We start from the raw sequence: 15,587 nt of genomic DNA, 5'->3' as shown, positions 1-15,587 counted from the left end.
TAATGCGTGTATGAGTGCTCTTGACGCACTGATCACACATTGTATTTATGCACAGGCACAGACATTTCTGTACATTCACGTTGTTTCCACACATTCCACGTTGTTTCCACACATTCACGATAATGTTTTGATTTGTCATGTGTATGTTGCTGTGTTTAGTTATTCTGAATGGATCCGTAGATATATGCAGTCAGCAGGCGGTTGGTTTAGGGCTTTTTTGGCATCTCCATGTGGTCCTGTTCGGTATCGCAACTCGGTTTCTCTAAAATGTAAAAAAGCTCTTTGCTGTTGCACTGTACACATACTATAAAATTCTTTTTTTTTTTCTTTCATATGTGCTTATTTGTGCTCCTTATATCATTTGGTTCTCTGATGTCCTTTTGGAGTTTCTAAGTGTCCTTTTTTGGAAAGATATCTAAATTTATCTTGAAAAAAGCTTGCAGAAAATATAGATTTTTGAGAATCACCCTTCAATCTTTTGGTTTACTTTGCTGGATATAGCAAATGATGACAAAATAAACATTTGAAACAAGATAAATGGTCTATGCTTAATTTCATGAAGTGTGCGATTAAATCGCAATTAATCACAGAAAAAGGATGCGATTAATCAGATTAAAAATTGTAATCGATTGACAGCCCTAATTTATATATATAATAAATATAAACAGTACACACACATATATTATGTAAACAAAGTTTTATTTTGGATGCGATAAATCACAATTAATCGTTGCCCAGCACTAATATAAATATATTAAAATTAGGGGTGTCGATTTAACGTGTTAATGTAATTAATTAGTTATGGAAAAAAAGCTGCGTTATAATTTTTAACCAAGCCGCAACATTCTGGTCTCTCTCTTGAAACCAACATGTAAGCGACTTATACTGCAATTCATCAACTGGCCACTAAAGACTGGCTCCAAAAGTGAGTCAATCCCATAGATTGATTTATTTTCAAGTTTTCAAAAATGCTCTTCAGATACCTACGGGTGACATCACGGACACTACGTGCATGTTTTTTTACAGTCTATGTAACAAAGTCAGAGATCAGGAAGGAAGAGGACGGGGTCGGGTTGACTGCTACTGGTGGTTTTATTTAGTTTTCAGTAAACAAACAGAACGTCGCTCTACCAGCACTCAATATAACACAGTGCATAAGCAATATAAACTTGGGGCTCTCTAGAGCACATGGTTTCCACGCACACACATCCACCAGTCAGCAGTCTGTCCCTCTCTGTCAGCTTCTCATTTACCAGTCTCTTTATGCGGTCTCTCCACGCCAATTACTGAAACAAGACAGAGGTGTTTGTCATTTGCACTTGACCCACTTACTCACCGCTCGTCTCCCAACTCTCTCTCCCGCTGCAGACCTTGCTGAACTACCCCCCCTCGCCACACTACGTTTTTAACGCAATTAACGTACCCTCCCTGCCCCACATACGTCATCTTACATTTCATAAGATGTGTTAGATTTGAAGCGGCGCTGTGCATACAGATGATGGGTGTTTGACATCACAGTACCACGAGGGGGTTAAAGTCCGTGTAAAGTCAATATTAAATGTGTGTTCTGAGTTTATCACACCACAGATGAAATGTGTTATTAACCACCCAGCCAAATTTGAATGCTAAAAAAAAAAAACCGCCAAGTGAAAAAAAATATTGCCAAATGGAGGTTTCAAAAAGCATTGAATAAAAGGGTGCCGTTAATTGTGTCCAATGTGTATTAGAGAAAAACATTTGTCAATGATATTTCCCCCCATTTTAAATTCTTATTCTCCAATGAAAGGTCAGATTTCTGTGAATTTTTTTAATAAAAGATCAACATGATTAATGTTACCAAGGCTGCCAATAATTCTGATCACGACTGTATATACATATATATATATATATATATATATATATACACACACACACATACTACTGGTCAAAAGTTTGGGATCAGAACTATTTTTAATGTTTTTAAAGGAGTTTCTTATGTTCATCAAGGCTGCATTTATTTGATCAAAAATACAGGAAAAAATTTAATATTGTGAAATATTATTATGATGTAAAATAACATTTTTAACATTTAACATATACATTAAAATCGAATTTATTTCTGTGATGCAAAGCTGAATTTTCAGCATCATTACGCCAGTCTTCAGTGTCACATGATCGTTCAGAAATCATTCTAATATGCTGATTTATTATCAGTGCTGGAAACTGTTGTGCTGCTTAATATTTTTTTGGAACCTGTGATACTTTTTTCAGGATTCTTTGATGAATAAAAAGTTAAAAAGAAGAGCATTTATTTAAAATAGAAATCTTTTCTAACAATATACACTACAGTTCAAACGTTTGGGGTCAGTACATTTTGATTCGTTCTTTTTTTGAAAGAAATTATAACTTTTATTCAGCAAGGATGTGTTAAATTGTTAAGAAGTGATAGCAAAGATTTATATTGTTAGAAAAGATTTATATTTTGAATAAATGCTGTTCTTTTGAACTTTTTATTCATCAAAGAATCCTGAAAAAAGTATCGCAGTTTCCAATATTTTTTTGGGCTGCACAACTGTTGCCAACATTGATAATTCTAATAATAAATCAGCTTTGCATCACAGAAATAAATTATATTTTAAAGGATATTAAAATAAAAAACATTATTTTATATTGTCATAACCTTTTGCAAGATAACTTTTTTTTCAGTATTTTTGATCAAATAAATGCAGCCTTGATGAGCATAAGAGACTTCTTTAAAAAACATTACAAGGTTTACTGATCCCAAACTTTTGAACGGCACTGTATATATATATATATATATATGATAATACGCTACAATATGCTAATATGATACGATTTAATTCCTCTCATTTTATTTTGTTTTTATTTTATAAACTTAATATTTCTTTTAAAATTTAAAGTTAAAGTTTTAAAATATTTGTATTTTTGTACCTACTTGCTGTTCGTACTTTTTGTATCTATCATTTTGAAAAGCAAATATTGTTAGAGAAAAAGATCAAATTTAAATATTTTGTTGCAATACTCCCGTTTTACACATTTTTTAAATCATTCTGCATAATTCTAGTAATTCTACAAATCAGTGCAAGTGCAAAAATCAGTGCAGATTTCAAGTGGGTCCTGTTAGCAGTAGCCAAGTTCCTTGGCATACCTTTGATTTGGAAAAAAAGTGAGACTTGCATTTGATGCTTTATGGAGAATAAAGAGCTGAACCGTGTTGAGCAATGAATCATTCAGGTGAGTAAAGGTGAAGTGACCATGAGTTTTCCACCTGCTAGAGGAACAGGTGACTGCAGTCGCTTTGACAGTGTGATCGGCAGACTGTGTGATCACGCATTTGTGATGTGTGTGTGTGTAGGTGGCTTGCTGTCATACGGTCCTGAGACTCCACTGAGGTCTTTTTCATCAGCAACCAGAGGGTGGGCGTGTTGTTAATGCTAAAATGTTTCTAGGAGCAGGAATAGAAAGTGCATGTCAGGCAGCCAGCAGGGTGATGCGTTTGATGGGATTACACCATCACACAGATTGACTAATGACAATTAACCTCTAACCCCCCTCTTGATATGTCTAGAGCCGCACATTGTTAATGGGTGGTTTGTTCCTGTAGTGAAGCCATGTGTTGGTTTGTCTGAATTATATTAAAAACTATAATTATGTGCTATAATATCATAGTCTCTTATACTCACCAAGCTGCATTTATTTGATAAAAAAATACGATAAAATTAGTAATATTGTGAGATATTATTACAACTTAAAGAACTGTTTTCTATTTGAATATATTTTAGAACGTAATTTGTTGCTGTGACGCAAAGCTGAAGTTTCAGCAGCCATTACTTCAGTCTTCATGTCACAATACTTCAGAAATCATTCAAATATGATGATTTGCTGCTCAGTTATTATCAATTATCATTGGTGATGATTTATTAATAATGGATCTTATTATTGTCAATATAGAAACATTTTGCTGCTTAATATTTTTGTAGAAACAAATTTTTTCAGGATTCTTTGATGAATAGAAAGTTCAAAAGAAGAGCATTTATTTGAAATAGTAATCTTCTATAACATTATAAATGTCTTTACTGCCACTTTTGATCAATTTAATGCATCCTTGCTGAAAAGTATTAGTTTCTTTTTTTAAATGTTACATTAGACTTTTGAATTGTAGTGTAACACGGTTTTCACAAAAACATTAAGCAGCGAAAACTGTTTTAAACATTTATAATAAATGTTTCTTGAGCACCAAATCACCATAATAAAATGACTTCTAAAGGTTCATGTGACACTGAAAACTGAAGTAACAGCTGCTGAAAATTCACCTTTGACCATCAGCGCTGCTAAAATGCATACATGTATGTAATGTAGTATTTTTGGCTGGAAACTAAATCCAAAAATGTCTTAAAGATTACATAACCATCTAGTAAAATTTATTTTTGTATAATCCAGTGATTTAAATACATAACAAATGAAAAGTGCCTCATTTCATTCTTCTGTTTATATGGAACTGGATGGATGCAAACAAGAAGACCATTAAAAAACAGCGGCTTCACGTTATATAAGTCTTGAGTTAAAAACAAAAGACTCGCAACAGTAATACATTATACATTTGATTGGATGAGCCACATTCAGAGACGTTATATTCACACCTGCCACTTCACATTAGTTACATTCTTTATTAATGCACCAATGTGTGATGCATGGTGCTCTGTTTTGTGAATGCGAATAAAATCCTTACTGAGGGGGCGTTTGAGCCGATGTGAGGCCCAAAGACAGTCTGCATCTTGTGTGTGTATGTTGGTGCCCAGGGGGAGTTGTAGGTTACAAAAACACCCTGCCGTAACCTTGGCAAAGATAAACAATGCAAACTAAGACCAAAATGGGGTGACGATCCCTCTGCAAAGCTTGTCTATAACGAAGACCAGAAAGTTCCCTGCAACACAAACCTTTTTAAATTGATTACCAAACATCTTGAGAAGCGTATGAAGTATTAAGTCTTGTCAACTTTAGCACTTGTCATGTTTGCAGTTTGACGCTTAAACAGATAGTTCCAAATCTGTTTGGTTGAGCCACTTTTGAAGCTGTAATATGCACATAATCCCACTCTGTCTGTCTGTCTTTTTTTTTTATGGTTGGTGTTTACGCAGTTGGCTAGAGCAGTGCTGATTGAGGAGAACGGAGGTGCGCTCACTCTTGCCCAGGGCAAGTAAGATTGCAACTCAAGGCTGGCAGTCATGCATATGCTCTGGAACAGAGTAATATCGCGTCCATATCGCAGGCTTTGCGATTAGGAAATCGCAACGTCTCAAATCGCGATTTCGATTAGATTTCGATTAATCGCACAGCCCTAATATATATATATATATATATATATATATTATAGAAACAAAATAAAAAAACTTTCAATGGATACTGTATGTTAAATGGTTTGAGCTGCCTTAATTGCAGAACATTAAAAAAATAAAAAGGGAGAGAAATTCCAATACAGTGCTGTCTTAAACTTAAAATAGTGGGACAGGAGTATAATTTTTTTATTTTGTTGTGATGTTCAAATTCTGATATCTGCTAAGCTTTTTTGAAGCTCTGTGGGCACGGTTTCCATGCGGGTTTATAACTGTCTTTCAAAAGAAGGTTTTATGGCTAACCTTAACTGACCTTGACCATAAAAGCTTGTCTTTCCCATCCCAAATGGCTGGCCTTCCCTCTCTTTACCTTCTGTAGGTGCATGTTCTTTGTCAGTTGCTCTTCCAGCATGTTCTGCAGCTTTTTGTTCATCTCACGCAGGTTCTCGTCTCCAGGTTTTACCAAGTCCCTCAGCACAGAACTCAAACCTCCACGTTCACCCTGAGCACCATGGGCCACCGCACCTCCTCCGGATACATCTGAGAGAAAGAGAGAGGAAAAAGGTGCAATTTTAGAGATGGCAAACATTCTATCACTCCGACTTGTGCTTTTTAACCATGTTTTCTCCAGTAATGCTTCAACATCCATGAATAAAGATGATCTCTATCAGGGGGCCATTAGTGTCTGCTGAGTGAATACAGAGTGCTTGCGTTTGGAGGAAAGCATTTCGAACGGCTCTCGCCTCACGCGGCACAACAATGATGAGCACCTCGAGTGCAATCATCCGCAGGTTTGACGAAAAGCTGTGCACGTCTTAAAGCTGGCAAATAAACAACGCTGCACATTCACGAGAGCCGCCGATAATGAATTCTAGCTTTCAGGAAATTCAAACCCCGGTTAAGGTAGAGAGAATGGCAGTAAGGATGGAGTCAAATTAAAGGCAGCACAACAAAGTCTGTTGACAGGGTTCATGACAGTAACATGCAACCAAGGAAGTGACCGTAAGCAGGGGACATCGGTGTGGGGTTGTAACTGGACAAGGTTGTGTGTTAAAAAATGAAAGATGTTGCTTAATTGATGATTAATGGAGGCAAGAGAGCAGAAGTGCTGAGATACTGGGTTGCCTGCTTAAAGCCAGGCTACTCAGATGTTGTCAGGTTCCTAGTGAACTGTCAGATAGTTTAGTGGAGTTTTTCCTCTGAGGGAGGACAGGGAATCGAGCTGGCCAGCCTCTGCGTGTCAAGGGCAAAAGCAATAAGTTCGATCGGGATGCTTCTTACTCGGTTTTCACTTCATATGTGTGAGTGGAGACATTCAAGGTCAGCTCAGCAGTGTGTCCCTAAACAGTGCTGTCAAATAACCTCTTACACCTGTGGTCTGATGATGGAGCACATGGGAAATGTGCCACTTCCTGCGGGTGTTTAAATGCAGTTTCCAATAAAATCTCTGTGGAGGCAAAAACATGTTTTATTATGTAAAAAAAGACATTGGGCTATAGTCAGTGTTACTAAATGAACACATCTTTGTTAACTTAAATAAAACTAAAACTAATTTAAACAAAGTAATATATAAACAGAACAATAAAAAAGATGAATTACAAATAAATAAATAAATAACTGAAAAACTGAAAATAAAATACATTTTATGACTCATAAAATCTGACTCACAAAACTAACATAAAATAGAAATAGAAAAAAGGGGGATAGAAAATATAGTAAAGAAATGTAACGCACCTATATAAATGATATCAGTTAACACCCTAATTTACTAAAATTAAAACAAATACTAAAACTAAATAAACTAAAAAAGATCTGATGAAACAAATATAATGTTAGAATAACATTTTAAAAATTAATCTTTTTTTAAACATAATTTACTTTTCAAAACAGTACAAATACCAAAAGTACAAATACTAAGTAGGTACAAAAAAGTAGTTTTAAACTTTAATCTTAAATTTCAAAATAAATATAAAGTCTATAAAATAAAATAAGAAAAAAAAAATTTATAAAAAAAAAAAATTATGCTGTATGAATTTAAAAAAAAAATTGATGCTGTATGAATAAAATAAAAATGTATAAGAAACAATTAAATATATTTGTGCTGTAGTAAAATAAAAAAAAATAAATATATTTATGTTGTAGTAAGTGGTTCGGACTGCAATGATGCCATGGACAGAAGCACAAATTTGTTGAAGAATCAAACTAAAACGAAGCAAGAGAGTTAAAAATAAAAATAAATTTAAAAAAAACAGAAAAAGGAAACCACAGTGGGTAGAGAAAAGAATCACTTTAGTAATGAAAAAAAACCTGATTATATACACGTTTAATCAAGCGATGCACAGTAACCTGAAGTTGCTTAAGCGACTGTGACCTGTTCTCAAGACAGACCATGTCACAGTTAGCTGAAGAACTTGCATTGTTACATCACAGTACATTAGTCTAAGCACTAGCAATCTCACGCCTCTTTAACCTTATAAGATTGGCGCAAGAATAGTGTATATGTGTGGCTAACAGTAGAGCCTCACACGTGTTCAACATTAGCGTAGCACATGAGCATTGCCGGTCGCAGTGAGCCAATGCCATAGCCCAGAGCTACGAAAATGAAGTAGAACGTGATGCACCGGTGCTAATTGAGATGTTAACTTCACCCCCCAGAGGCCCGTTCAACCTTTTAATGCATGGCGTTAAGCGTTGAAGGCCATGAATGACATTTGCCTCGCCCCTGAAGCCTGACAGTAAACACCACAAGGTGCAAAGCGCACGCAGTTTTTGCTCTTTATCTGGACTATAAGATAATTAACCTTGTCTGCTTACCACAGAAGCATAGAATGAACACTGTGGCCCATGAATATTTGCAGCTTTAAAACGTCAAATGCATACAGTATTGCTGCATTTTATGGTTAACGAAAACATATAACTTAAAAACGATGTGAAAACGTCTTTGAACAAAAATAATAAAAACAATCAAATGAAAACAAAAACGAAATTACTTAAAGATACAAATTTTCATGACTCTGAACCCAACTAAAATAAAACAAAAATGGCCACAAATTAATTTTAGGGTTTTATATATGGTATCTTATAAAACTAAAGGCCGTTACAACCCGCCTGCATAAAACAAGAAAATGCCACTGGATAGCAATTACATTAGACTGCAGTAAAATACTTTATGGTATTAAACGCTTTAAATTACACCAGTTAGCGCAACGATTTAACACACTACAACGAAAACTAAATAAACAAACTAGACAATTAAAAAACAAATGATAAAATAAAAAATAAAAACTACACTAAATTGAAAGGACAAATTACTAAAAAAAAATTTTTACTATAATAACTCGCACGCATCTATAATGGAAAGGAGATGGAGTAAAATTAGCAATTGAATGTCCTACTATTTAACCTTTTTTTTTTTCAAACTTGTGTCCTTTTCCAATAACCACTGCTTAGCATAGCAGCCAAATAGCCCATTACAACCAATGCATTGCTTCATTAGAATTCTATTAACATCTACAGCAGGGAAATCACAGGCTTCATCTTGTGATGCTGCAGTGTCTCCTTTCACCATGCCGTAATTCCCTCCCTGTACAAATAATTCACGCTGAAGTTAATGCATCTGACTCTTTAGGGAACAAGACCAGCAAATCCTTCGATGGCTACATCAATGTTTGTGCTAATGACATAGCAAATGGAAAAACGCACACCGGTCTGTAACCAGTATTTCTTCCATATTGATCAGTGTCATTAATTCAAATTTGCTGGAGCGTAGGGGCAAGGATTCTATGGAGACGCTTTGATAAATCCACAAAGGAGATTTACAAAGAGGACTCCCTGCTCTAATGGCTGGAAAATGCTGGGCCAATGTCTTTCAAAGGTGTGGAATGGCGCCAGGCGCTCTCGCAGACAGAGTTCCGCTGCAGGACCAGCAGGGGATGTGAACCTAAGAAGCCAAGTCACGGAAGCAAATGAAGACGAGGAATGGAAAGTACACTGAAGGCACGCAGATGTTCCTGACTCACGACTCGGGGGATCCCCGATCACACGCTCGGCTGAACTACGTCAGAACAGTGCTGAGGTCACAACCTGCAGGACTTGACAGGGTTGTGCACCATTAAGAACTGAATTGAAAATGCCTTTTAAATTCCAATTCAGTTACGGACTATGAATTTTAATTTAGGTACCAATCAGGATGCAGAATTGCAACTTTGAAAGCAGGGGAGTAGAATTAACATTACCTGAAATTCAAAGGAAACTACAGTCGGAATTGAACAGAATTGGACAAGAAATGTTTAAATGTTGAAACCATTTTGGAAAAAGCTTCAAAAGACTTGAAATTAAAGGGGCCTTACAAATAGATAACACAGACAAATAAAATGATAGGCAGGCAGACAGACAGAAAGATAGATAGAATGACTGAAGGATAGATACACAGAGACAGACAGACAGACAATTATATAGACTAAATGACAAATAGACCAATAGACAGACTGATAGACACACTGATAAACAGAACAACAGACAGACAGACAGACAGACTGATAGATCAATAGATAGAATTGCTTTGAACTGCAACTTATATGGTATGGGCAATTTAATTCAAATTGTAAGTCATGAACTTGAAGGGAGCAAATTAGTCAACTCTGAATTCTGCACAACTGTGGTACTTAAAGGGATAGTTCACCCCAAAATGATAGCCCATAAATTACTCACCCTCAAGGCATCCTAGGTGTATATGACGTCCTTCTTTCAGATGAATCCAATTGGAGTTATATTAAAAATTGACTTTGATATTCCAAGCTGTTTAATGGCAGTCAGCGGGTGTTGCAGTTCATCAGTCCAAAAGAAGTGAAATAAAGCGCATCCATCCATAATAAAAAGTGCCTCACACGGCTCCGGGGGGTGAACAAAGGCTTCCTGTCGAAATCGATGCATTTTTGTAAGAAAAATATCCATATTCAAAACGTAATAATCCCTTTAATCTAGCTTGCCCCAACAGTTGTACATGGAAGCAGCTCCGGGAGTATGGCGTAAGATGTCGTCGTTGCGCATGCATCAGTGAGTCTCCTGAAAACCAACGTTTGTTTATAGGAGCAAAGGAAGCAAAGTTTCCTTACTTTAGCAAAGGAAAAACAGTCTCCTCTTGGCTTATATTGAAATCCTCCGACATTCTTCTTTACAAATCATCATTTTGTACTTCTAATTCGTGACCGATGTTTTGTTTTGATCTCTCCACTGCGCTTCCACGTTTGTCACTTCTGAGCGGCACATGCGCAACGCCGACGTTCTTCGTCATCCGCCTGGAGCTGCTTCCGTGTACAACAGTGAGCGCAAGCTAGATTGAATTGATTATTACATAATATGGTTAAACGCATCGATTCGCTACAGGGGGTCTATGTTCACCCCCCAGAGCCGTGTGAGGCACTTTTTATTATGGATGGATGCGCTTTATTTCACTTCTTTTGGACTGATGCACTGCCACACCCGCTGACTGCCATTAAACAGCTTGGAAGATCAAAGACAATTTTTTATATAACTCCAACTGGATTCGTCTGAAAGAAGAAAGTCATATACACCTAGGATGCCTTGAGGGTGAGTAATGTATGTGCTAATTTAAATTTTTGGGTGAACTAACCCTTTAAGAGCAAAAAGGGCCTTCTGCATGTAAGAATAAAAAGATAAGTGAAGATAGTGATGTTACAGTGGAATATCACGCCAGCCAGAGCTTGGCCTTGAAGAATGTCCTCTTCAGGCTTTGAAGCACCAATGCAAGTTTCAAGATAACAGCAAGCATACAATTACCATGTGAACCCCACAGAAACACTGGCCACTTCTTAGCAAGCCTCACTGGGAATCTACTCAGGCCGGGGCAGGAGTCAGCAGTCCTGAATCAGTCAAACTGGCAGATCCTGTACGGCGGCTGCGACCTTTCAGCCATCACTCACTGGAGACACAGCACTTAACTGAAACCTCTGCCAGGGGGCAAACAGGAAATTTCATCTTGACAACAAGGATTCTTCCTGTTTGCAGCCATGTGTTATTCCCAGTTACAGATGTCACTCCTTCTTTCGAGGGATCCGTGTGGATATCGATGATCTGTTCTTCTCATATTTGTTCTTGCAACCTCGGCAAGTAGAGTGAGCCCATTAGCACCCACTCCCGGTGGTGTAATTCACTCTAAAGTGGACCAAATTTGCTTGTAGAGGGAAGAAAAATAATTCTGCTGTGACTCACACTCGCTCCCATTATCTCAGTGGGTTCTGGAGCTATAGGGCACGCGATAAGGATAGTTTATTCCTTAAATGATGCAGCAGGGAGAGGCCGTAGTACACTGAAAGGTTAGCTTACTTCACGCTTCAGTAGAGGTCTAAAACAGGGTACAAGTAGGCAGGCAGAGGGTTTCCAGACTGCAGCAGCGTCTCACCCCAGCTGACTTCTTCCAGCAGCACTTAGGCGGAGCGAAGACTGTGCACACGCGACTGCGGCATGTTGCTGAATAGTTGATTAGTGGAGGCTGTGCAAATAAACCATCCTACAGCTGTCTTACATCACACACATGCCAAACTCTACAGAGAAACATTCATTTATAATTGCCTACCGCTGCTTAACGGCTGACATTTTCAGCATTTGTCCTAACGAATACTGGATGATCCTGGGGTTGCATTGCTGGGAATGAGTGTCTGAAATACAACAGAGACATTTCCACAGTTGTGGGACTGATCTGCGCAATGCTGTAAAACTGTTGTGCCTTTTACAATCCGCAGTTTCTTCTATGCAATCCCTACGTTGAAGGGGAGAATGTGGCAGAATATTTTGGGAAGTGAAGTGTCAAGAATACCCCCAAGGTGGCATACATATGAGCCATCCTTGACTTGCCATTTCCTCGACAAATTGGCGAAATATGGGAACCGCTACTGAATGAAATATTCATATATATTTGTCCATTGCTGCTTAATGGTTGCAATTTTCAGGATTTGTCTTAACGAATACCTGGGGTTGCATTACTGGGAACATGTGCCTTGAAATACTGCAGAAGCGTTTCCATGTTTGTGGGACTAATTTACACAATGTCGCAAGCCAACTGTTAATCCGCAGCATCTTCTATACAGTGCCCACTTTGAAGGGAAGAATACTGCAGAAAGTTCTGGCAAGTGAAGGGTCAACAATACCCCCAAGGTGGCATACATCTGGCTTATCTGAGGTGCTTCCTGACTTGCCATTTCCTCAACACACTGGTGACAACGGAAACCGCTACTGACTCAAAAGGCTACGTCTGAGATAAAATGTCACACTGTTTCATTTGTTATATCACTGGCATGAATTTAAGGCGAGCCGCACTTGGGTAAGTATAAAGTAAGAGGGAGGGGAGAGAGGACGGAGGAGAGGAGACAAGAGGGGTGCTCAGTCTTTCTGCTGCATTATTGAGGATGAGTGTTGGGTTCACTGAGGCATGTCGGCATTCTGAATCATTTACATCCTGCTAATGTCAGCTCTCATCTAGTGCTGCTACCTTCTGCATCCTTTCTTCATTTTTTCTATGGAGTCTCCACCTCCCCATTTTTACATCTCCCTGGGACTATCCTCAATTATTGTAGGAGTAAATGGTTCACTTCCAATGCTATTCAGAAAGACTATTCTGGTTAGACCTGAACCAGATGGAAGCGGATAAACAGGAGATCACAGGAGATCACACTGGACTTTGACAAGATCACATTGGGCTGAGACTCTTTTTCATCAACCAACTTCAGCAAGATCTTGGGGCCTTAAGATTGCATCAGGAATCTTTTTCAGACATACGCAAGTATCAAACTTAGTCGATTTAATTGATGCATTAAGTATCAGTTACACCTTTTTACAAGGTTTGTTTGAACTAAGAATCTGACGTTTTCCCTCAGGTTTTAGATCTGCTGAATATGCAAAATGGTTCCATAAATGTCATTCCTTATGTCTCTTTCTTTAGTGCTAAACTTTAACCCTTTCCTATACCAACTGTATGTGTGTGTGTGTGTATGTTTATGTTAGACCGGCTTAATGTGTTTGTGTAGTATGTTAGACTAGTTTAAGTTTTTATGTAGTTAATAAAACCTTACTTGTATCACACTTGATGTGTTCATTGTTTACTCATAACCGGAGTCAATAATCATGCAGATTTACGTTACAAACTTATAGAATTGTACAGTAAGAAAGTTATTTCCTTTAACCAGGAAATTAACGTTCTTAGAATTGACAAGACGGTTGACCCTGAGTGGTCAGCTAAATATCTACAGTGGATCTAAAATATTAATAATTAATCATAATTAGTTATGGTTAATTATTCATATTTCCCCATGAGCTGATTCGCTACAACACTGTACAATAAAAGAAGAAAATCATGAAATGTCTCTGCATCAGTCTAAACAGTCCTTTATTTTAAACAAACCTGTACTATTGAATAGCTTGGGGTCTTTTTCCACACGAACACAACAAAAGTGACAACCACATGTTTGATACTCTTTAGAATAAAAGCACAATCAGTATCACCTATCACCTGACCTCATCTGTAAACCTACACATCAGGTGCTTTCAGAAAACAAGCACGCCTGAGGCTGTGAAGAATGACAAAGAGGGAGAGAGAGACGCTTACCTCTTCGGCTGTCCATGACGTACGTCTCAATAATGGCACTCTTTTTACAGATGTCATCGGCCATTGAAGAGCAGCTGACCTCCAAGTGTTTCACCTGAACAGAGAGCACAAAGATAAGATCTGCAATAAACTGCCACACGCAACAACCACACGAAAGTGTGATAAACTGATACGGAAGCACACAGGTGTGGACACTGTGATCACTGCCAATGTGATTGGTTTTATCTTTAGAAAAGGCTCTTTAAATTCATTCATTTTAGTCGATTTTGCTATAAATTAATATCACAATAATGTTAGTCTATTTAATTTGACTGAAAAGACATTATTTCAGCTATGTAAATTATCTTTACGATAATGTGAAAAAAAAGTCTTGTCTGCTTATCAAGGCTGCATTTATTTGATCAAAAGTACAGTAAAAATAGTAATATTCTGAAATATTATTACAATTTAAAATAACTGTTTTTTATTGGAATACATTTAAAATGTAATTTATTCCTGTGATGTCAAAGCTGAATTTTCAGCATCATTAATCCAGTCTTCAGTGTCACATGATCCTTCAGAAATCATTCTAACATGCTGATTTGCTGTGTAATAATTTTTTTTTTTTTTTTTTTTTTGATAAATGGTGAAAACTTTTTTGGGGAATTTTTGATTAATAGAAATTTTAAAAGAACAGCATTTATTTGAAAATTTTCTAAAAGTTTTTACTGTCACTTTTACCCAATTTAATTTATCCTTGATGAATAAAAGTATTAATTTCTTTGGGGAAAAAAAAGTATTGACTATCTCCAAACTTCAATGGTAGCGTATATGTATATAAAAAAAGAAATAAATAAAAGATTAACTATATACATAGATAATATAAAAATTTTAATTAATATAATTTAAATGTAATTTAATTTTAAGAATTTGTTTAATTATTTCCTGGTTAAATAAAGGTTAAATAAAAAATAAATTTAAACATGCATCAAACATCAATTTAAACAAATGTATAAACTATTTTATATTTAATCTTAAATTCACAAATGAAAAAATAAAATTTCTAAAATACATTTTATGAAATCCAGATGATTTATGAAACAGCATATGAGTGGCACTGACATGTTTGAGTTTACAGTAATATATCTCTTTGAAGCAGAAAGGGTGATGTAACTTGTCAAAGCCCTAACTACATATTTCCATTCCAATAGTTACTAACCAAGACCGATAAAAATGTGGAAACATCAATATCTGCATGCATATTTCATGATCCAAAGACACAATTCAGCACTTACAGCCCCCTATGGAGCACACAGCAGAACTGGCCGGGTGAAGGTTTGGTGCAGTACTGCAAACCTGGGCTGTTCCACGAGAGTTCAACTTTTCCTAGTAACATGAGACTACAATGAAGGTTAAAACGTCATACCTTCTCCTCCAGCATCCACTTCTCCTGCTGAACCTCGGCGAGCCTCTGGAAGAGCTCACTGACCTCGTCGTCCGAAAGGTCCGCAGGACGCTGGGACTGAGGGCTGCTGGTGTTGGACTGTGGAAAGAGAAATAAAACTTCACTGAAACATCTTTTTTTACTTAAAAATATGCTGACAAAACCAGCTTAGACCAGTATGAATGTTTTAGCAATGGGATTAAATAGACAA

General features: G+C 36.9%; 1 protein-coding gene across 1 annotated transcript in view; it reads right to left on the bottom strand.

Annotated features, from left to right (window-relative positions):
• LOC107584897 (GRIP1-associated protein 1) overlaps positions 1–15,587 on the bottom strand; it is a 53,814-nt gene that overhangs the window by 3,333 nt on the left and 34,894 nt on the right. Inside the window, exons 25-27 of the mRNA XM_016271667.1 lie at positions 15,359–15,475; positions 13,954–14,047; positions 5,704–5,873 (exon numbers count right to left, since the gene is read on the bottom strand). Of these exons, the coding sequence (XP_016127153.1) occupies positions 5,704–5,873; positions 13,954–14,047; positions 15,359–15,475 (381 nt within the window). The remainder of the gene's footprint in view (positions 1–5,703; positions 5,874–13,953; positions 14,048–15,358; positions 15,476–15,587) is intronic.

This window comes from Sinocyclocheilus grahami, unplaced genomic scaffold (assembly GCF_001515645.1).
Source record: "Sinocyclocheilus grahami isolate Dianchi unplaced genomic scaffold, SAMN03320097.WGS_v1.1 scaffold64.1, whole genome shotgun sequence".
Taxonomy (NCBI): domain Eukaryota; kingdom Metazoa; phylum Chordata; class Actinopteri; order Cypriniformes; family Cyprinidae; genus Sinocyclocheilus; species Sinocyclocheilus grahami.
Note: the sequence above shows the minus strand (reverse complement) of the source record. Positions and strands in the feature narration are given on the sequence as shown.